The following is a 23,661-nucleotide window of genomic DNA, read 5'->3' on the forward strand; positions in this document are numbered from 1 at the left end:
TGGGCCTTGTGTTGAGTAGCCCTGCATTAGATAGTCCTACTCTGAGCTGTCTAGCCCCATTGTATTACATTTTACCCAAGGCTGTTAGATGGACTAAACCATATCAAACTTCAAAAGACTAAACTGTAGTGTACCACATGCAAAGAATAGACCAATCCACAACCACAGCCAGGGAATGAAGTTGCTAAAATAAGCCCAGCTGAGCCTGCACCCCTCCAGCTCTCTGAATTGTGGCCACTCCCATTCCTATTGGGAATGAAAAGGACAATGGATGAAGGGGAAGGCTCATTTTCCAGTGTTTTCTTCTATATGGGACGAAAACAACTTTACCTGGTGCAATTCCATTTCTTCGTAACAGCAAAGCACTGAAGGGTTAAGCACAGAAAGAGTTCCATGGGGGCAGGGAAATAAGCTCACATTCTTGGCCTGCTGACATTGGGAAAACTGAAGCGCCTGTGATGAGGTAACAATTTAAATTGTTGTCCCCATTGACAGACAGGCAAAATCATGATCAGCAACACTTTCCAGGAGGCATGTTTCACACTTGTTAGAATGAGAGGCATCGCACTCTTATAGTAGGTTTTGCACACTATTTACACCAAAAGTCTTTAAGGTGCTACTAGACTATTTAGTGTTTTTTAAGTTTTTCCTGTTACAGACTAACTTGGCTCCCCCTCACACTATTTACACCCACAAGCCAACTTTTTTTAGTGGCTGCTCACTCTTGCAAAACCTCATTGCTTGCATTATTCGTGTTTACTTACAGGCACTGCTCCTAGAGTTAGGGGGGGTTACATGAAAACACAGCTTCAGTTTTATAGTAATTTTCTAGCAATCAGAGTTGCAGAGCCATGTCTGAACTTATGACCTGAGTACAACCCAACAACTAAGGTTGTCAGGTGGCTGATATTGACCCAGCTAGTCCAGCATTTTCACCTCCTGTCCGGTAAAAAAAATTCAGAAAATACCAGACACCCCAGATGTCCTGATTTTTTTTTCCCTGCTAGGAAACGAAAATACCAGACACCTAGCAACCCCACAACACACTGAGAAACTGGGTCCAGCCCCCCCCCCCCCACTCACACACACTTATCTGGTTCCCCAGGGGCTTGTCTTGTGTCTGGAACAGAAAAACAAAATGGCTGCTGGCAAAAAAAGCCACTGCTTAAAGGGGCCATGCTGGTTTTTTTTTTACTTAACTCTGTCTGGGTCCTGTTTTTCTTCTCTCAACTTTGGTCTCCCCCTTTTTATTCCTCAACAGAATTTTTTCCCCTTTTTTAGGCAGGGGGAGCGGAGGAGGGAGGTGTTCGGTATTTTTGGTTAAAACAGCTGGCAACCCTACCAAAGACTTAAATAAGAACGTAACTAAAAGACCCCAACATTTTTTTGAAAATGTTTAAAGTCCCGTGATTTTTTTGTTGAATGCGTGGGGTTAGATCCTACCTACTTCAGAGAAGCAGTTCAGGATCCCCTGCTGATACATTCTTAGCCCAATTGGCTTCTCAGTTACCATATGCTGGTATAAAGTCAGGAATAACTCCACCACTTTCAATGGAGCTAAATCGACACAGACAGATGTGAGAGTGAAAAACGTAACCAATACCCCAGCTGCCCAGGTTAAAAATCATAGCCCAGGTCAGACATGATGCTAGTGAAGTCTCAAGCCTCCCCCTGAGTCTTCCCACAAGAAAACATCACACCACTTAGCCCAGTATCAAGCAGATGCTTGATTAAGAAAAAAGCTAGAACCACTGCGGGACCCACCACAGCTCCTACCTGCTTGGTTTGAGCTCCTAACACAGCTCAAACTACAGCTCTTACTTTAACCCACTGTTTCTTAAAGCAGTGGATTACCTTGGAAGGCAAGATTCATAGACTACTAGAACTGGAAGGGACCTCAAGAGGTCATCAAGCGCAGTATCCAGCCCTCATGGCAGGACCGTGTGCTATCTAGATCATCCCTGATAGATGTCTATTGGCCCTGCTCTTAAATATCTTCAGTGATAGACATTTCACAGACTTCCTAGACAAGTTATTCCAGTGTTTAACTATCCTGACTGTTAGGAAGTTTTTTTCTAATGTCCAACTTAAACCTCCTTTGCTGAAATTAAAGCCCGTTGATTCTTCTCCTATCATCAAAGGTTAAGGAGAACAATTTTTCTCCCTCCTCCTTGAAAACTCTTTTAGGTGCTTAAATGCTGCCCCCTCTCGGTTTTCTCTTTTCTAAACTAAACAAGCCCAATTCTTTCAGTCTTCCCTCATAAGTCATATTTGCTAAACCTTTCCCCATTTTTGTTGCTCTTCTCTGGACCTTCTCCAATTTCTCCACATCTTTCTTAAAATGTGGTGCCCAGAATTGGATACTAAAAGTCCAATTGAGGCCTAATCAGCACACAGTAGAGCGGAAGAATGACTTCTCATCTCTTGCTCACAACACTCCTGTAATGCATCCCGGAATCATGGTTAGTTTTTTTTGTAACAGTGTCACACTGTTGACTTATAATCCACTATAAATCTTAGATCCCATTCTGCAGTAATCCTTCCCAGACAGTCGCTTCCCATTCTGTATTTGTGAAACTGATTGTTCCTTCCTAAATGGAGTATTTTGCATTTGTCCTTATTAAACTTCATCCTATTTATTTACCACAGACTATTTCTCCAGTTTGTCCAGATCATTTTGAATTATGACCCTATCCACCAAAGCACTTGCAACGTGTCCCAGTTTGGTATCATCTGCAAACTTAATAAGTGTACCACCTATGCCAATATCTGAATCGTTGATGATGATATTGAATAGAACCAGTCCCAAAGCAGACCCCTGTGGAACCCCACTTGTTACACCTTTCCAGCATGACTGTGAACCATCAATAACTACACTCTGGGTACGCCTACACTTGCAACCTAGTTCGAACTAGGGATGCAAATGTAGGCGACCGAAGTTGCTAACAAAGCGTGGATTTAAATATCCCGTGCTTCATTAGCATGCTTTCTCCAGGATTAGCATTTTTTGAGGAGTAACGTTAGTTCGAACAGTTATGCACCTACCTTATAGTCATCCCATCTAGGTTGAATTTCCCTAGTTTTTTTTAATAAGACGGTCATGCAAGCCCATAGCAAATGCTTTATTAAAGTCTAGGTAAATCATGTCCACTGCTTCTCCATGTCCAACCGATTGGTTTGACATGCTACATTCTTTACAAATCCATGCTGGCTATTATTGTTATCCAGATGTTTGCAGCTGAATTCCTTAATTATTTGCTCCTTTATCTTCCCTGGCACAGAAGTTAAACTGACTGTAGTTTCCTGGGTTATTTCCCTTTTTATAGGTGGATATTACATCTTCACTTTTCCAGTCTTCTGGAGTCTCTCCCGACTTCCATGACTTTTCAGAGATGATAGAGGAGGTATCTGAGCATTCAGCTATGAGCTCCTTGACAATTCTAGGATGCATTTCATCAGGCCTTGGTGACTTGAAGACATCTAATTTTTCTAAGACATTTTTAACTTGTTCTTTATTTATTTTAACTTCTAAACCCACCCCATTTCCACTAGCATTCACTATGTTAGGCATCCCATCACCATCCTTCCTCTTGGTCAAAACCAAAACAAAAAAGTCGTTATACACCTCTGCCATTTCCAAGTTTCCTGTTACTGTTTCTTCCTACCCTATCCTTGATCTCCCTCTTGTGAATTATGTGACCCAGCACAACTGAAATACTGACCCTAAGCTAACCTCCTCCTCTATTATTTTTCCATGACAACTTGCAGCCATTGTTAACTAGGTGATTTTATAATCCCCATCCCTGGCTTTTCAGAGAAAGGGCTCAAATTTAAATTGGTTAGCCTCAGTGATTTAGCAGGGATGAAACTGGATCAAATGTCTTCTCATACTTTGTGCAGCAGTGGAAGGGAAAACCCAGCTTCTTGGATCATTTTCAAAAAGTCACAGTCATCAATTTGATTAAAAATTATTTCATGCTCCTTTTTTAGTTTCCCATAAACATGAATATATCCTCTAATAGACTCTTTTTCATACACAGGCTCATTCTTTTGGCACTCAAAGCAATCCTTCCAATCCTAAGCCACTGAGCTACTGTATAGTGTGTTAAACAATTAATAATTCTCTTACCCTGCAGTTGTTGAGAATAGTCCCCTTGGAATAAAAAGACTGCTAATGCTCTGTCTCATTGGACACAGAACCAGGCCCTGCACATGTTCATTTCTAAAGCATTTTTGCAAATATAGGCGTTTGTTACTGAACTACTAATGCTAGTGAAGTAACGTGTACAAATTCAGCGGGATAGCTCTGTTAGTCTGCTTCAGCAACTACAATGAGGCTCTTAAAAATGAATACATTTATTAGGGCATAAGTGTTCATGGGCTGGAGCCCACTTTGTCAGCTGTAAGGATGTTAAAGACAGCTTAGTTGGCTAATTGTGAACAATTTGTATCAACTACACGATTAGTCTATAAGGGGAAACCGTTCTGCAGAACCACAGCAGGGGTAGCTCTCAGAGCCGGCACCAGCCAGGATTACTCAGTCCCGGCTGGCGTTGGCTCCAGACCACTGCAGCTCTGCATTTTAAATGTAGGAAGAGCCTCATGGCTTTTGGCTGCTGTGAACAAAGGCTAATCCAGCAGCAGCCTCTGTTTGCAGCACCCCAGAGCTGGCTGCATACAGGGGAGGCGAGGCAGCACTGGCTCCTGTCCCTCCCTCTTGCTTCCTCTCATACAGAGAGAGGCTGCAAGGGGGGGAGCAAGTAGTCAAGTACTCGACTTCCTGATAAGCTTAGCCTTAGCGGATAGTCAAGAAGTGGACTACTTGCTTACATCCCTAGTCAGCTGCATTGAAGAAGTGGGTCCAGCTCACAAAATCTAATAAATGTTTTAGTCTTTAAGTTGCCACGGGCAGCAGTTCCTACAAACTAGAACTCAGGAGGGCTGCAGTATCATTTGTGCACCAAAAGATCACAGATCTTGGGTGAAATACAAATCTGTGGGTAAACACTTGACTATGCGGATATCAGTTTAGTTTTACCATGAAGTGAGCACATGCTGATGTAGGTTGCCGAATCAAGACCACAGTAGCTCCATCAACTTTAGTGGAACTCAGTCATACATAAAAATAGGCATGGAACATAAGGTAGAAATACTTTCTAGCAAATTTCATTCAGGGCTCCTAAAGGACCCACTGACATCAGATAAATTTGGCCATCACTTTAATGTGTTTCAAAGAAAATGGAGACCTGCATGATCTGACAGTGCACCAAATACAATAGTTGGCTCGTGTTTCCTTCAAAACAGATACTTTTAATGTTAAATGCCTTTCTGTGGTTGAAACAGTAGCCCTCCAGAGTGATGAGGTAGAATAAAACTGACGTACAAGGTGCTAGTGGTATTCTCATTAATACACTTTTTTTGGAGGCACAAAATCAAATGCTTCTTAAAGAAAAAACGGGTCCTAGTAGAGTGTGGCAACCATCTTCAGCAGAGATGGTTTGACCAAAACTAGAAAAGGAAGCAGGTAGCTTCCATCTACACCCCTTCATCTTTCTATAAGAACATTAGGTTTTTTTTTTAAATTTAACCATGGGGTAGAGAGACACTGTCTTAACTGGGGAAAGCTCAGAATTTCTTCCAATCTATATAGACAACATCTGAAATTTGCATCCCAAAGGAAGCGGGGGAACTAGATGAACCCCCACCTCAAATACATTAATAGTAAGTAGAGAGTCCATAGGGAACAGAAAAATGGGCTGATCAGAAAGAAAGCTACACTGTAGAGGTTAGAAGAGTATAGAAATAAAGGCCACGGCTACACTGCAGGCTTCTCGCACAAGAAGTTTTTTTCAGAAGTGTAGGGGTTAATTGCAGAAGAATTTTGTACATGAAAGCATAGCGGTCGTGAGGCACAAATCCTCCCCCGTCCTCCTATATCTGATGAGCCAGAAAAAAAGCCTTCAGGAACATACACCATTTAAGATAGGTGGTGGTGCTGCTATTGTAACAAAAACAAGTTATAGATAAGAGTAGGGGAAAGGACAGGACAGGAACACGAAACAATATTGCTTAACCAGATGTATTAATCATGTAAACAAGGTCAAAGGACAAGCAGTACCAGATCGATAGTCAACAGCCAAGCCATACTGTAACATGTGATAAGTAACCCCCTGAAAGTTCCAAACTGCAAAACAGGATGAAAAACCTGTATATAAACTTCCAATAGTATGGCAATTTGGACCTCACCAATGGACTCTGGTACCAATGCCTCAGAAGCCTAGACAACTTCCCACTTGTCTGCAGCTGAATGGGGTTCCCAGATTGCAGAAGAGACATAAGAGCAACTTTTCCTATAATGTTTTTCTTTTAGTTAAGGGGTATAGCTGAAATCTGTCAGGAAATAAACTGCTTGTGTTTGACAGCTACTGGTGCAGCCTGTTTTGTACTTAGAGAACCCAGTGTCAGACCTAAGAATTACTCTTGCCAGTTCTTTAAAAAGAAAGCTCCGATGGCTATTCTCAGAATAGCCAGCAGAGCACCTGTGCTTTTTTCGATTGGCTTTTTTTTTTGCACAAAACCCCCGTTACTCGTCCACACACACCTTTTTGCGCTAGAACTCTGGCGCAAAAAGGAGTTATTCCTCCTAGAAAGAGAATTACCTATACCACAAAGCCCCTCTGTTCTCTTGATTTACTGTACATTATCTTGTGCAAAAACACGCTTGAGCTTTGGATGCTCCGCGGGTTTTTGTGCAAAAACCCTGTAGGGTAGACATAGCCAACGTGAGAATTGCTAAATGTCAATGGATGTTGCTGGACCAGAAAGTCCTGGTTAAAAGAGTTGTAACCTGTATTATAGAGCAACTGGAAAGAAAAAGGTTAAAAACAGTGGAAGGTGTGGGGGAGTGTCACATGGGCTCAGTACAATCTTTTGTTTCCCAGGTTTAGTCCTTCCTTCGGTATGGATATTGCTCAGTATGTTCCAGGGTCAGTCCATGACTTTCAGCGCTCCTCTGGTCACACACAGAGGCTCTCTAGGACCCACTGTCTGAGAGTTTAACCCTTACAGGCAAAAGACAAGCCATGTACAGTGCTTGTGTTAACAGTGTGTTACAAAACTGTTAACATCCGTCACTGCAATTTAATAAATTAAGTGGCAGATATTGTGGTGGGCACAAAGCTTTGTTGCAGGAAATAAAGGCTAATAACCTGTTACTCTGCACTAATTCTATGGTTTCAGGGAGAACATTTGGGAGTGTCCTCCCACAGCATTCCAGCATGGTTTTTTTCCCCAATTGCTTTCTATCTTCTGCTCTGCTTTGGTTCAAGCCGGAGCAGAACTTAGATCCAACTGAAATTGGCTATTAAAAACAAAGTGCAATTCAGGGGGGAGTTGGCTAGCTGAGGAGCAAGTGGGCAGGGAGAATGCTCCCGGCCCAGCACAAGGAAGCGTCCTGCCCTAAGGCAAGCGGTTTGTTTGTTGCAGTTTTTCCGTCAGTCAACAGGATTGCTGTCACTCATAGGGTTGCTCTATTTGCCTTTATTACATGCTGGTCTGTTTTCCAACCCACTCAAAGATGCTGTTTTAATTAAACATTCTAATTTCTTTACAAGTTTCGTACCATGAGGTCTGAACGTACCCACATGTAACAGTAGTGCTTCTGCTTTGATTTCGACTGATTTGGATAGCTGGAGGAGCCCCACACTTTAGTAGGTTGTGTAATGCTGCCTCGTGTATGGAACACCACACCACCTTGGTTTAGACCAGCCCATGCGAAAGCCATCATGTGTCTATTCTTTGGCATAAGAAAAGCAGCCAGAAAAAAAATTGTCTTGGCTTGTTTTCATTCATAAAGTTGGTGCCTTTCATAAAAGTGAGAAAGAAATAAAAGGAAAAAGGATATCTTTTAAAAGGAGACTGAACCATTTTTATTTGGGGAATGTTAAAAAAAACAACCACAACCATATACAATTCGAATAAGTACACCATAACCGTTTGTTCCCTAGTTCTTAGAATTACAGTATTTACAGGTTTCATAAGGCACTGGTTCCCAAAAAAGAACACAAATTAATCTCTGAAAAATCCTTATGTTGTCAACCTTTCTTCAAAACAAATAGTTTTATTTGTGCTAGAGAAGGGATAACAGTTGTTGCATGCTCTTTTCCTCCACGTTTTCTTCTCCCATTGTAGCTGCTATGCAGATAATGTGCAATGAAATCAAGAGGATTTAAGCCACTGACATGTAATAATGGACTCTGTTCGTGTTGGCCACATAGCACTTACAATTTGAATGTTACTTGCATACAGCTAACCAAACATCTGGTAATTGTGGTTTGAGGGCAAAATGTGGCCAAGTCTGTGGGAAAAGAGCATCTCCTCACACTGTTATACTTGTCAACCTGTGCATTTTCATAAATAAATAATGTTTCATTTAGTGCTTTATCATTCATAATATTTTACTCAATCCACATACTGGAGTTATTCTGACTTTCAACTAAATATATATTTAACATATAAACCTGAACATCTTAACATACACAAATGATCTGGCTGAAAAGAGGCCTCTCTCTTTTGTTACAGTATGGCAAGGAACACCGCCCCTGGAAGCTGAACTCCAATTACATTTATCTAGGTGCCACAAATAAATCAGGTTTGTCCACAATGGGAAAAGAAGAAGCATGTGAATGCTGAGGATAAATCCAGCACGCCAATTACAATCAAAACAGCATTTGTACCAGTTTAGTTCAAAACTAAACTCAATATAATCGCACAAAATAAAAGACAAAAGAAGGATAAGGAAGAATCCCCATTTCCAGCTAGATTTTGACAATAAATCATATGAAAATTAGAAGAAACAATACTTGTTCTGACTAAAATATTTCAGAGTATTATACTCTCTCTCAATCTAGAATTTCTCAAACATTTTTAACCATGAGATCTATGGCAAGAAATGAGAAATTCTGATAATAATATTTCAAACTGAAGTAGTACAGGTTGGACCTCCCTGGTCCGACACCCTCAGGACCTGACCCGGTCCCACATGAGGGATTTTGCTGGACCCCCGGCTGCCGGCCCACCACGTTCAGCCCGCAGGACTCCCCGCCAGCTCCTTACCTCCTGCTGAACCCGTTGAGCAGCCGAGGCTCCGGATTCTGTAGGGCAGCCATCCATACCACACTTGGGTCTGGGTCCCACAGGGCAGACCTGCTGCCATGTGCTGGACAGCCCTGCCATCACCTCACTGTGGGCAGCTTACTGCCTTGCTGGCCCCGCAGGAATCCTTGCAACTGGCCGCCACTGGGATTCTCTGGTCCTGCAACATCTGTGCTGGACCATGGATGTTGCCAGACCAGAGAATCCTGGTTAAGAGAGTTTCAACCTGTACTTTAAAATTCCTTTATGAACTCACAGTGATTTACCAGTCCTGGAGTGGAAGATTCCATGACTGAGCAAAACCACCCAGGTGCGTAGAGGTTACTGCAAAGTTTAAAGTAATAAAGCTAAAGTTTCACACCATGTTTAAAAAAAATGCGAGCCTAACCTTAGGCTCGAAATCCACAGTTTGGTGGTCTGGTCCAAAAGTGCTAAGCCCTCAGCTAATCCCAATGAAAAGTTTCCCACAGTTGTTGGGTGTGCCGCACTTCTGGAACTCAGGCCTCTTGGTTGAGCATCTAAGCGCAGATTTAGGGAACTAATTTTAGTCTTAGATTTTTGTTAACTTCCTCCCAAATACAAACATATTGTGGAAAATGTTCCTAATGTTAGAACTGTCACTCCTCAGATGCAGTTTAAAAAATTAATATTTATGCATTTCTGGGCTTTAAAACAAAAGTGATAGGACCTGATAATGTTCAGAAGTAATTTGAATAGCAATTCCCAAGTGACTTGGAGAAAGAGTCCAAAACAAATACATTGTCCCAATGGTTTCATGTTTCTGTAGCAACCATGGGATTTTTCTTTATCATAAACAGTAAAACTTAGTATTTTCTATCTATAAAGACCACAAACTACTCTCTATAACCGGAGAATGCTTGGACCAGATAGACTTATTCCACTAACTGCAGCTCGAGGTTTGGGTTGACAGAGAAATGCAGAGGGTCCAATCCTGCATAATATAAACCCAAACCACGCACTCAAATTTTAACTACCATCAGCTCTGTCCTTTCAGGCCTTATCAACAGGAAATTAAGACGAGACACTTCATTAAAAAAAAATCCTCTAGAAAAAACAGGACTTTTTCCGGCCAAAAAAGAGCTAATGTTTCATTTAAATGCTGAAGGGGAACTCACACTTGTCTTGCGTATGAGTGTCTCATATTCATATGAACAAAAGAATACAACACTTATCTGTGCTGGTAATATTCACGTTATAATCCAATGCCTTTCTCCTATGCAATGTTTGTATATACACCTCATAGCAGCTTCACTCACCAGCGGTTTCTCTGGTAAATGAAAGGCTGGTAGGATGAATCAAATTGGTTCTTCAGCAAACCTGGTCTTTTCATTTGCATTTCTATAAAAATGCTTTATTTTTCAGTAAGAAAGGCTAGAAAAAATGTGCTTTTGCTTATCATGCTAGAACCTATTCCAAGCAAGCTCCTAACAGAACCAGAACCCCAAGGGCGTATGAAGAACAAGGCCTATAGAACTGCCATTGATATATGGCTTCTGTTTATCTTCAATACTGTAAGTTCTGCCTGCAACAGGCTACTGGCAGAATGTCAGGAAAGTAGTCTTTCAACAACGGAATCTTTCTAACCAAGACACGCCTACCCTGTGAGAACAGAACACACAGGACTATGAAAAGTGGTCTCTGTAGGACGGTGGCATTAAGACAGTTACCTTTATCGTTTCTTTTAACTTCACAGCCTCTCCTGAATATTTTTGTTCTGTATTGTTTTGTTGGAGTGCAAATCTTTTTATAAATGAAAAAAGTCACTTTACTTTCATCTTCAGGCACAGTTTCTTCTGCTTTTTAATGTAACAATATAGGTCTTTACATCTAACCATAAGTTTCATTTTCATAAAATTTAAAGCAGTATCTTCTTTTAAACGGTCAAAAAATAAAATAGTAACAGGCTTTCACAGAAAGCAACATGCATAATCTTGAGCCAGTTACTGAAATGTTATTTCCCCGTGCCAACAGGGAGCGAATGAGCTTCTTCCAATCTTGTGGGTCCAAGTCTGCTGTTTTTGCAAAGGATCCTCTCCTCAAAAGATGTTAAATCTGTATTTGCTCTGAAGTATGACTGTGTTCAGATTATATATTAGTGAGGCTTCAGAATCCTCTTCGTGTCCTCTGATGACCAGGGAAAGTCAGTTTTTATGGGCTCTGGCAAGGGATGTCTTTTGCTGAATCAGAGTTTAATGTCCTGTGACTCTGACATTTTGGCAAGTGTTTTCTTTACTCTCAGGGCTGTGAGCCGAGAAGCAGGGTTGTGAGCCCAACACTCTGTCATGAGTTTCCCCATTTGTCTTAGGCACTGTGGAAAGAAAACATAAAAAAGGATTACCCCTGGGCCAGCTGGAATGCAAGACTGAAGTTGATGGCGGTCCTGAAAAACTCTAGGAAAAAGGCAAATGTCCTCTAAAACTGACGCCAGGTGCCATGCAACAAATAAAGGCGCACACACACAGTGGGATGACATTTTCTGTATATCGACTCCAGTTCTCAACATGTCCCTAAATCTGCATACTTAAGGACAAATTGGGCTCAATATTTGGCTCAAAAATCAAATAGCAGAACAACATTTCCTCCATCTCCCTTACCTGATGCCTAAGGAGAACTTCTCTGATAACTTCCCTGTGGTGTGGGCTGTAGATGTAGAAAGCAGCCCACTAAATGGGTCATGGGTAGAGTTGACTCTTCCCAGTCTGCAAAATGATGCTAGTGCTCCAGTACAGGCTGGACACGGTCACTTTTACAGCTGTTGCGCTGGAATAGTGGCTGCTGTCCTTCCCAACCCTCTTGCAGGATTTCTCATCCACCTGATATTATTCTGTATTACCCTCAGCTCCACAGTATAAAGGAGTCTGGTAGACGGATGTCTCCTGACTTTGACAATTTCTTTTTTTGTACCAGCTTAGTAGGGGATAGTCACTGGGCCTGTCATCGGAAAGGAAGTGCAGAGGACATGATGCACAGACTATTTTTCTGTCTATTCTTTGTCCATAGGCACAGAGGGCTCTTGCAGGCCATCTGTACTTGAGCAAATGTCACCCTGTATGCAATAGGAATGTTAGATACTGTGAAAGTAAATAGTTGTGAAATAGCATCAAATTTTAGCAGTTACACAATTATTTGATAGCCCCTGGGAGTGGAGCCTGGAGCTGGTTGTGCCAACCACTTGGTGAAGAGTAGCCCACTCAGCAAGCATGCCCCATATGCAACGCATGGTAGCAGCCACACTATATTCTTTATCCCCTTGCACCAAAGCCTTTCTAAGCAACAACACTACAAGAGAACTGTTCATTTGCCTGTCTCACGAGATGAAGTCCTCTTTAAGCTTTGGTCAGTGGCAGTGCCAGAGAGATGGTCCCTTCATTGTGTGAACCACAAGTATTCAAATTTCTAGGGATGTATGCGTTTTTTTTTCTTAAACCCATGCTTCACTCTAAGATTGCTTACCACTCTTGCATCTTAAATCTTTGATCTAATTGCAGGATACTCAAACACACACTGTTATTCCCAAGTCACAGCTGTCTTCTACAATAATAGCATTACACTGTACCCCTTAACAAGATTAATGACCTCTGCATAGCATCACTGTAACAGTCGGCAAGTCTGTCTGCAGTACGTCAATTATTGGTCTACTAATCCAAAACAGAATTTCAATCCATTATAAAATCTCTCAGGAGTGAATTCAGATCCCCTATTCCCCTCAAAACCAGTTTCCATAAAAGAAAATACAAGTACACTTGGGAATGCAGTTTCTTAGATCCCATTTTTAGGGGAAACACCCAAATTTAGAGGTAGAGATGCATTGTTACCATTTGTAAAAGGTATACTGTAAAAGCAAGTGGACCCACAATCAGTCTATTTGTTGTGTTCAGGGAAACCAGTAGACTTGCCAGTGCTCTGGGCAAAGTGTGTGTGGGGGAGGGAGATGGGGGGGGGGAGGTCCCTATGCTCCCAAAAGGGGTGGGACAGGACTGGGGCAGCCAGTTCTCAGGGTACGTCTAGACTGTAAGGCTACTTTGGGATATCCCATATCCAAGGAATGCGTCCACTATTTCAAAATAATTTTCGAAATAACGATCGTGCTATTTCAGTATCCATGTAAACGTCGTTGCACAAGGAATAAGGGACGCCTCGAAATAGAGCTTTATTTCTAAATTTGGTGCCGTGTAGACATGCCAAATTTCGAAATAGCCTATTTCAAAATAAAATCGAAATAAGATATGCAATTTGCGTAGCGTAAATTGCGTATCTTATTTTGATTTTAGAGTTCAGTCTAGACATACTCTCATTGCTGCCTGGAGCGCACGATGCTGGTCCCCCCAACTTACCCTGAGAGTCACCTGGAGTGTACCACTAGGTTCTCCGGTAGTAATTTCCCCAGGCCCTTTTGAACTGCTGGGCTCTGGGGCAACTGCCCCTTTGCCCGCGCCCTCCTCTCTGTCAGCAGGACTGGTTGTGTTTAAAAACAAGCGTATGCAAGTAATGTTTTTGTCTGCTGTCCCTGCATGCTGTGGTGTTGTATGCAAATAGCAAAGTTAAACTTACTAGAGTCAGGACTGTACACGTGTGATCATAAGCAAAAGCTGTACATTGATTAGCTACCACAGCAACAGAAACAATGCTCTTATAAAAAAGGTTAATGACAATTATAGGCCTAATTTAAAACAAACAAAGCTGACACCAGTACACCCTGTATAGCATGTCATTTTCAAAGTAGGCTGAATTTCTGGCTAGCCACTCCTTAACCATAATTAATTCTGACAATGGAAAGGGAAAACAGGTCTAAGAGAACAGCAGAACTAAACATACAGTCTTGAGTGCATTCAGTTCTCACTGTGTTATCTTGGTAGGTAGTAAAAACATAACACATCTTTCTGAAAAGACATCAGGTCAGATTCTCCAAGAATCAAAGCATCTACTTCAGTGGAAGCACTTCTTACAATACAGCCTTTCCGAATAGGCACAGTGCTATGAATGAAAATCCCACCTGTTTATTCTGAATGAAATCATCACAGGTTGGGGGACGGGGGAAATAAATAGTAACATAATAAAGCATGTGCTTTATTTTAGAGGACTTCTTACCTCGTCACTGCTCCATCTATTGGGGAACGAGGGACGGAGCTTCTTAATGCACACAATCTCCCGCATGTCCTCATAGGAGGGGTCAGTGGGCACAAGATCATGGTATGGAAGCTGATATTCTTCAACTATTCCTGAAAGAAACATTTTCCAGATGCATCATAACTGCAGGGTCAAAATCCCAGAGGACTAAGTATATTTGGACTACACCAACTACGCCCTCTTGGACTCTTATCTGTCACACCTAGCGGTGTCTTGCTCAGCATAGACACTAAGGGTATGATCCATGTGAGCTATTAATTCAACTTTGCTTTGGGGAGGGAGTCATCTTTTTGAAGAAAATGAAGTAAAATATAGGCCAAATGGCACAGAAAAAAAAACCAGGGGCAAACAGCTGTGTAAGTAAAAGAAACTGACTCCTCAGCTCCAGCCTCCAGTTTCTCAAGTTAATACATTCAGCTGTGATAAACATACTTCTGTGGCTTACCAGAATAAGATTCAGAAGAAAAAAAAAATCCCTTGAAAATAAAGAGTGTGTATACTATACACATGCACACACACCCCCTATAAATCACAACAAAAATTAATGAACTAAATGAAAGTGCATGTAATCATAATGATCAACAATTTATATGCCTAATTTCTCTAGTCTAAAAATAATTTTAAAAAAGCAGCATCTCAGATGCTTGGTGTACTAATTGTTGGTAAATTATGACTTTTTAATGGTGATCATTCTAACCGCTAAATATTAATAACAATTTTAATAACATCGCCATTAGCAATGAAGGGGAATTTATGTGGTTTCTTACATATTACACTATAGTAGTAGCTGGCAAATATTGACTCTCATGATAATCACTTTTAGTGTTTACCAAGAAAGTATCTCTCAAACAATTAATTTTGTATGCTCTTTATAAAATGTTACAATACGCCATTTCCTTTACTTAAAATATAGTGGTTTGTATTATTGTAACTGTCTTCACCCAGAAGCATTTTAATGTCCTTTATAAGCTATAAATACAGAGATCAACTGACCCACAATGTACACGCAGCTCCTCCCCTGGGCTAAAAACCAAGCAGGCATTCCAAACCAGTAACATACAACTGCACTGAAGAGTGTGACAGACCAGCCATGTGTTCTACTCCCAGTCTAACACTGACCAGCTCAGTGACTTTGGGCAAATCTTTCGCCTCTCTAATGCTTCAGTTTCCCCAACTTCCCTTGCACAGCTCTTTTAGATATACAAGTGGAAAATCCTATCTAAGAACCAAATATTATACTTATTCTAACTTCTGAAGCAAAAAAGAGTATCTGCAAATGAAACAGCAGGGAGAATGCAAGAAGGGAGAATGGAATCATCCAATTTGCAGCTCTAAAAGTCATATTAAATCATGTCCGTAAAATATGCAACTATGAATCTAAACCAAAAACACTCCGCCCAGATTAAATTAGGAATAGTATGGGTGATATAGCTATTGTTGTGAGTGTTTTCTAGGCTTGTGGCCTGACTAATACCATTTGGGATCCAGATCTCATAATTTGAGCAGGAGTGGATTTAGGGCCTGATCCTGCAATCTGAGCCACATGAGTGTAATCACAGGCCTACAAAGAGCCTCAGTGACTACATATGGCCTCCGACTGCAATATTAGGGCCTCATTCCATACTTGGATGGCAGATGTCCAAAAAAATTCAGGATGTTGTTGGAATGATGACAACACAGTAGATGCCAGTCTTCCCTCTTACTAATTCCTCCATCCTGGCTGTATTTCTACCTGCCTGGTAAGGAACTTGTGTTTCTTCAAAGATGACAGAGAGGATAACAGTCAACTCCATAATAGTTGTCAGTTTAAATCATTTGTTAACTGTAACACCCAAGCAGTAACAAGCCCCTTTTCTGCTCAAGTACCAGAGCGTTTATTCTCCAGCTTAAATTTTTACCACTCTGAAAGAGCCCTCAAATTATCTCCATATTCCCACTAAAATGATGACTCAATCACTGCATCTTTAAATCAACTATTATACATGGTGTAAATATTTGCTGCTACATTATGATTGATTGAAGCTTGAAATAAGTAGAAATTAATAAGCTTTGGATTGCCAATGTGTTTACCCAGCTTAATTTATTGCAACAGAAACTACTACCCAGAAAGACGGGATGGAACTGAAGCTATGGTTTATTAAGGAAGTTTGTTGTTACAAAGAAAAGCCATGCCTCAGTTACCAACAATATGTTTGCCATTTACCTCCTGAGACACATCTCCTGGCTACCTCCCAAAGGATGAGTCCAAAACTGTACATATCGGCCATGATATATGACTGAAAGTGATTCCTATTCAAGCTTTCATCCAGCACTTCAGGAGGCATATAGCGCTTTGTTCCGACCCGGGTGTTTGGTGGTATGTCTACTTCATTTGTATCACTAAAAGAAAGAGAAGAAAGAGAAGGATCAAACATACAAAATAGCTTGAAAAAAAAGACCTCTGAAATCCCAACCAATTGTAGGAAAAAAACAAATTCAAACAAAATTTATTCTTGAAGAAGGTAAAAAATAATGCATAATCTTAATGGGACAATTCTTACAGGGAAAACTACTTAGTGAGAACAGTGATCTTTCTTAAAAGGATTACTTGCCTGAGGCTATATTACTCTTTCGAATGTAGAACCCACAACAGAGATAGGACTCAGCAGGGATGCTGGTAACATTTGTGAAATTTCATTGTCATTAGGCTCAACTCTAATGCAGGCAATAACAATCAAATCTTCATTAATGTTGCTTTCTTAACATACTATACTACCCACTGCATTCATGTCTTAACAATTAATGGAGACGACTAAAAAGCTGGGGCAATAGTATTTAACTCTGGGCCAAGCTGGGCCTGAGAGGAAGAAGCTAATCTTGCCTAACCTTTCCTCATCTCAAATGTAAAACACTTAGGCTGCGTCTAGACTGGCAACTGCTTTTGCAGAAAAACTTGCCAGCTGTCTACACTGGCCGTTTGAATTTCCACAAGAACACTGACTTCCTACTGTCTGAAATCAGTGCTTCTTGAAGAAATGCTATGCTGCTCCCGTTCGGGCAAAAGCATTTGCGCAAGAGGGCCAGTGTAGACAATGCGGTATTGTTTAGCGCAAAAAAGCCCCGATCGTGAAAATGGCGATCCGGGCTTTCTTGCGCAAAACCGCGTCTAGATTGGCACGGACGCTTTTCCGCAAAAAGTGCTTTTGCGGAAAAGCATCCGTGCCAATTTAGACGCTCTTTTCCGCAAATGCTTTTAACAGAAAACTTTTCCGTTAAAAGCATTTGTGGAAAATCATGCCAGTCTAGACGTAGCCTTAGATATAATGCAGGACAAATCTAGTCAAATGTGTCACATGTCACACTGATAATGCTGTGAAGAGTGGAGATATAATTCATAAGTAGTACAGGTTGAACCTCTCTAGTCCACACCATGGGGACCTGACCAGCACAGAACCAGAGAATTTGCCAAACCACAGGAGATCAATATTGTCTAGCAGCATTACCATCACTTCCACTGCTTATTGGGTTCTTAGAAGACATGTAGGGGTAAGCTGGAGCTAAATAATAGCACAGAACACTTTTAAAAATGAGTAGTCCTATGGCATCTTAGAGTAACAATAATATATCATGAGTTTTCATGTAACAGTGGAAAGAAAGAATTAAGTATACCTAAGGTACTACCAAAGTCATGGCTCATTTTGGTCAAATTTTAAAACATAATATATTTCATGATTTCACAGTTTTAAAAGATATTTTATAATTTCAGCTATTTAATCTGAAATCTCATGTTATTGTAATTGTATAGGTCATGCCCCAAAAAGGAATTATGTATATGTGTGTGTGTGGGGGGGGGGAAAGAGTCAAGATTATTGCAGAGAGGATTGTAATACTACTATCCTTACTTCTAAGCTACTATTTGTGGTGGTACTGCCTTCAGATCTGGGCAGATGCTGGCCAGAGAGTGGCAGTTTCTGGCTGGGAGCCCAGCTCTGAAGCCAGAGTTGCTGCCAGCAGCAGTGCAGAAGTAAGGATGGCATGATACAATTTTGCCACCTTCACTTCTGCACTGCTACTAGCAGGGTGCTACTTTCAAAGCCTTCAAATAGTTATAAAGGTAGCACTCAAGTAAGGGTTGCAATACCACAACCCCCTAAAATAATCTTGTGACCTGCAACTCCCTTTTGGGTCAGGACCCACAATTTGAGAACCAGGTCTCCCCTGTGAAATTTGTATAATATAGGGTAAAGACACATACAAATCCACATTTCAGAGAAAGAAACCAGAGTTCATGGTCCATTATGCGTTTTCATGGTTGTGACTTTGGTAGGGCCAAAAACATATGAAATAAATGTTGGTTGGATCATAATAAAAGAATGGTATTACTGTGTCCTGTTACACAGCAACAAATGGTTGGTTCTATTTCTTCTTGATTTATACCCTTTGGGCGTGTTACTGTATTTAGGCGAGGCAACACATACAGGAAAAGGATAAATTGCTTTCCTTTACATTTACACATTGTAAAGCTTTACTTGGATACAATTCCAAGTTATTATTTTCCAGATAATTAGCAACAATTACTTATTTTTCTCTAGGAAGAGTCTAAAGAAGGACATTTGTACAGATGAATCTATTGATAGAGGAAAATAGGTTGCCTTTGCCTGTACTCTAAATCGTATCAATTTAAAATCTTGTATGGAATCTTCTTTTAAACTCTTAAGAAAAGCCATGTTTTCCAGTATGGTCTCTTAAAATGCAACCCACAATTTACTTTGATTGGAAGGAAATGAAACAAAGAGCAGCACAACGAGTCTACTTTTCAATACATGTACAGATTATTTCAATTATTCTGTATGTGCTGTCAATCAATTATTCAGATGTTTGATCGCACATATGGTCACTACTTTAAACCCCAATTCCCATCTCTACAGTCAATAATACTGATCAGCTGTCTATTAAATACAGCTTACGCTAAATTGAATACATATGCAAATACTAGAATGACCATTTAGATACAAAATAGCTATATACAAGAATGCAATACATAGTATACATGCCACTACTATATTATAAAGATGTGCCACGCACACTCTACATACACAAAATGATACAGAAAGAGCAATGGTGTCTCTCTGATCCCTTTCAATTAAAAACACCCATTTTTCTGCTGACATTCACAAGCCTGGGGCCAGGAAAGAATTCATAGACAAAGAAATGCACTTAATTTTACTCACCTAATAAATTTAACTGCCAAGCCCAGGTCTGCTATGCAGCAGGTTCCATTCTTTTTCACTAGAATGTTCTTACTTTTCAGATCACGATGGGCAATAGCTGGTTTGCCTTGAGTACTGAAGATCTCAGTGTGCAAGTGGCACAAGCCACTAACTGAGGAATAGGCCAGTTTTAGCATGGCTTTGGTATCTAAGGTAGTAGATTTGAGATAATCATATAGGGAGCCATTCTCATGGTAGTCTGTGATAAGATACAGTTGGGTCCAAGACCCTGTCCCTTTAATGTCTGCAGCAATGAACCCTATAGGAGGGGAAAGATTTTCAGATTAATATTTTTTCGGGGCTGTTAAACACCACACACAACTATAACTTATCTCTCAGCTACCTATGTATTTTAGCTACAAGCTCAAGTTCTTTATTCAGGCTCTACTAAATTCAGTTATTAACATCTCATACTAAAGTTCATCAAAATGGGGATTACACTGCATGAAAAAATACACAAGAATTACTTTGAGTGATTATATGGCTATATTAAAAAGTTTGTAAATTCTTTCTTTCTAATCCCCAGGTTAAGGGTTAAACTGTGAATAGGAGCAGAAGGAACTACACACAAATATCCTTCTCTGTCTTTGCTTGCAGAACGATGGAGTGCAAAAGCAGTTTGCGTAATCAAGGTCTACTCAGTTCTTGGTTGCTCCAGGATGTAATTTTCCAGTGAGGGATCAAACAAACACCCAGCAGCCATAAGAGAGACATCTCTCTCAAATAGAGAGAGAAACATTTGTGTTTAACTAAAAAGCATGGCAGATAACAAAAGGCATGAAGAAAAGGACACCAGCAACTACAAAGTTATTAAACCTAAGAAACTTAACACAGTATTATCCCTTATCTTTTATTTCATTCACTTACCCAAAATGTTTTCGTGTCTCATCAGGACAGTTTGATAGATTTCTGTCTCTCTGAACCAGCTGGCCTCCTCTGTGGTGAAGAAGACTTTTACAGCTACCTTTTCTCCACGCCATTTTCCCATCCAAACTTCTCCATAGCGACCTTTACCTATCTGTTTCACCATCTGAATCTGCTTTGCTATAGTCCTTTGTACCTGTTAAATCCCAAGAAATGCAGTTTGAATATACTCTACAACATACATTTTATCCCTCTTTGTCTTCTCTCTTTCTCACATGCTTAAAAACACAGGAACCCTTGCACAAGGCTAGAATTCACAGGCCTAGCAGAGAGTTGTGGGAGATGGAATCTCCCGCTGCTTCCCAGAGAATGGAACACTAGTGCAGGCACTCTTGTAGTGTGGGGATCTGCAGGAGGATCTGGCCACTCCTACAAACACACATGGCTTTATGCATAGGCACAGATACATCTGACGGGCCAAGAGTTTCAAACAGAAGAGCTTACAGTTAGGGACCTAAAACCATATTTAGGTACCTCAATAACCAACAGAGCTGCCAGAAAAACATTATTACCATCCTAGAAAAGGTTGAGGCTAAGTGAAAAGTTCTGGAAAAGAATCAACTTTAAAATGTTGAAAAGCAGTATTTTGATATTCCCAAACCGAAATAAAATATTTTGGTCCAGTATTAATCTGTTGCTATCTGAGATGCCATTGTGCCTTGTGCTCCTAATTTCCCCTAGGGGCTAGACTCCTCAAGCAAGCCCTCTTTTCCATTACACATCAGGGACTCCCATGATGACTAAGATAGAGGGGAGATCCTGGTATAATCCAACCAGGGATTCTAACCCTTAAGAAAATTGAAGAATTTCAGCAAAATCAACATTTCCCCCAGGAATCCACACTTACTTTTGAAAAAACAGTGACAGAAAATTCCCAGACAGTTCTAGAAACTACCCCATTTTTCCAAAATGCTGTGTACCCAGCAGTTGTCATTGACTTTAATAGGAGACAACAGATGCTCAGCACCTTTAAGAATCAGGGCTGGGATTTTCAGAAGTGACTAAGGGAGTTTGGTGCCAAACAGCTACTGGAAAAAAAAAAAAAAAAAAAAACTACCCCATTTTTTATTTATGAGCCCATATTGGAGTTGAGAGCCTAACTCTGGGTTCTTATTGGTGAAAATGTTAGCCATGAGTTTTTAGGTACAGTTTGCTAATGTGCAGGAGTTAGGAGGCCAGGGTGGTTACAAATGTATCCTTATCATTTATAAAAAATATTTTCCTCAAACAATGTTGGGAGCATAGCTTAAAATCTGCACTGACATCAGTTTTGTCAAGTAATTTCACTCTGAACAAAAGCTACATTCAAAGCACTTGTTGACTTATACCAGAAGTTTACTGCAGCCAGCAGCACTGCAGAGTAATCTCAGATGAGGATGACAGATCAGACACAGAGTTAAGGAACACTGACTGTCCATACATTAAACAACTAAACCGGTTATGACTAAAAAATCCACTGTGAGCAAAGACGGACTAACTTATCCTATTGTGAATAAGACATGTCGAAGGCTTCATATTTCTAACCATTCATAGAATCATAGAATACTAGGACTGGAAGGGACCTCGAGAGGTCATCGAGTCCAGTTCCCTGCCCTCATGGCAGGACCAAATACTGTCTAGACCATCCCTGATAGACATTTATCTAACCTACTCTTAAATATCTCCACAGATGGAGATTTCACAACCTCCCTAGGCAATTTATTCCAGTGTTTGACTACCCTGACAGTTAGGAACTTTTTCCTAATGTCCAACCTAAACCTCCCTTGCTGCAGTTTAAGCCCATTGTTTCTTGTTCTATCCCCAGAGGCCAAGATGAACAAGTTTTCTCCCTCCTCCTTATGACACCCTTTTAGATATCTGAATTCATAGAAGAAAACTACTGTAAAAGTTGTTATACAACCTACAAAACATGGATGTTCAAAGCCGAGGAGATAACCAACCTCTATTTCCCAGTCACAAGATAGTACAATAGGATGTTGAAATGGCAACTGCTTGTACCAGTTCAATCCTGAGCTGAAGCATTTTTTATTTCATATTTAAAATAAACATTTTTTTTAAAAAAAAACCTTGAGTTCAATGCATTAATTAGACCTCTGGTAATTAACTAGAATTTTCTAGATATGTAAATGTGTAAGTCTAGATTTCTGCCTTCACCCACATAAAAATCGCATAAAATGCAATGCACTCAAATAGCAGTGTTATGTGAATCCTTAATGGGTCACATTAAGTCAATGTTTTCCCAACACTAAAAAAAGCTGATTAAAATAAATATTCAAAACTGCATTTCAAAAACATTTGGTACTCTCATTTTCTCTGAAACTGACTGGAACCCGGTGAAAGCTGTCATATTACTTATGGTCCCTGCAGGTGGTCCTTTTGATTATGCTGAACAGGACTGAAACTGTTCAGCTCCAGTTTGAATGGATGTGAAAACAAGGGCACTCCAAACCTGTCAGGCCAGGTCTATTTTCCATTTATGCTAAACTATTATGTTTAGCCTATTTTGAAACTGTCTAAAATGTAGGGGTGGGAACCTATGTAACAACAACTTTGCAAGTTCTCTCTTATTTCCATATAAATGGAAGCTGAATTTTTATAGCTCTAGTATGTTTTATCACACTATCAGATGGTGGCTTCAGTGCAGTTATTTTGATTTACACCAGTGCAAGCCAAGAAAAAAATGGAGCTTAAGTTGTTTTTAAACTGATTTTTTCTCCTTTATACTTTGAAGTAGTGATTGAATAGCTGTATTACACTGAAATTTTTCTTTAACATTTTCTAATGTAATTTTAGTATTGTTGCTTTCCAATTTGTTCATTTTAAAGAATGCATCCTGAAAAATCATTGAATTACATTAAATAACTTAATTTGTGTAAATTTATGTAATGGCATGTTAAAGCACATGCTATTACAATATGTAATGATGAAAAGTTGCTTATTAAATTATATTAAGAAAATGAAAATCACATTTCTGTTATGAATTTTTAAAAGGAAGACTACTACATGGAAGACCTTAAGTAGCTTTCTTTCTGCTAGAGCTGGTCGACCTATTTATTGCATGCCACTTATTTTATTTTCTATATTTAATTTTTTTGCTGTTCATAAACAGCTTGTGATGTTTAAAATATGCTTGATATTGAAAACTGACAAACAGTTTTTAAAAACATTTTTGTGTTCTAGATTGATT

At 40.1% G+C, this 23,661-nt stretch overlaps 1 protein-coding gene across 8 annotated transcripts in view; it reads right to left on the bottom strand.

Moving 5' to 3' along the window:
* Positions 1-7,900: 7,900 nt before the first annotated feature.
* BMPR1B (bone morphogenetic protein receptor type 1B) overlaps positions 7,901-23,661 on the bottom strand; it is a 362,086-nt gene continuing 346,325 nt past the window's right edge. For 7 of the 8 annotated variants that reach the window (XM_075929627.2, XM_075929626.2, XM_014576299.4 and 4 more), the window contains 5 exons: positions 20,418-20,610; positions 19,512-19,809; positions 16,505-16,680; positions 14,263-14,393; positions 7,901-11,482 (listed from right to left, as the gene is read on the bottom strand). In XM_075929627.2, the coding sequence (XP_075785742.1) occupies positions 11,357-11,482; positions 14,263-14,393; positions 16,505-16,680; positions 19,512-19,809; positions 20,418-20,610 (924 nt within the window). In that variant the 3' untranslated portion in view covers positions 7,901-11,356. The remainder of the gene's footprint in view (positions 11,483-14,262; positions 14,394-16,504; positions 16,681-19,511; positions 19,810-20,417; positions 20,611-23,661) is intronic. The other variant, XR_012904029.2, reaches the window with a different exon arrangement.

This window comes from Pelodiscus sinensis, chromosome 4 (assembly GCF_052426305.1).
Source record: "Pelodiscus sinensis isolate ZL-2025 chromosome 4, ASM5242630v1, whole genome shotgun sequence".
Taxonomy (NCBI): Eukaryota; Metazoa; Chordata; order Testudines; family Trionychidae; genus Pelodiscus; species Pelodiscus sinensis.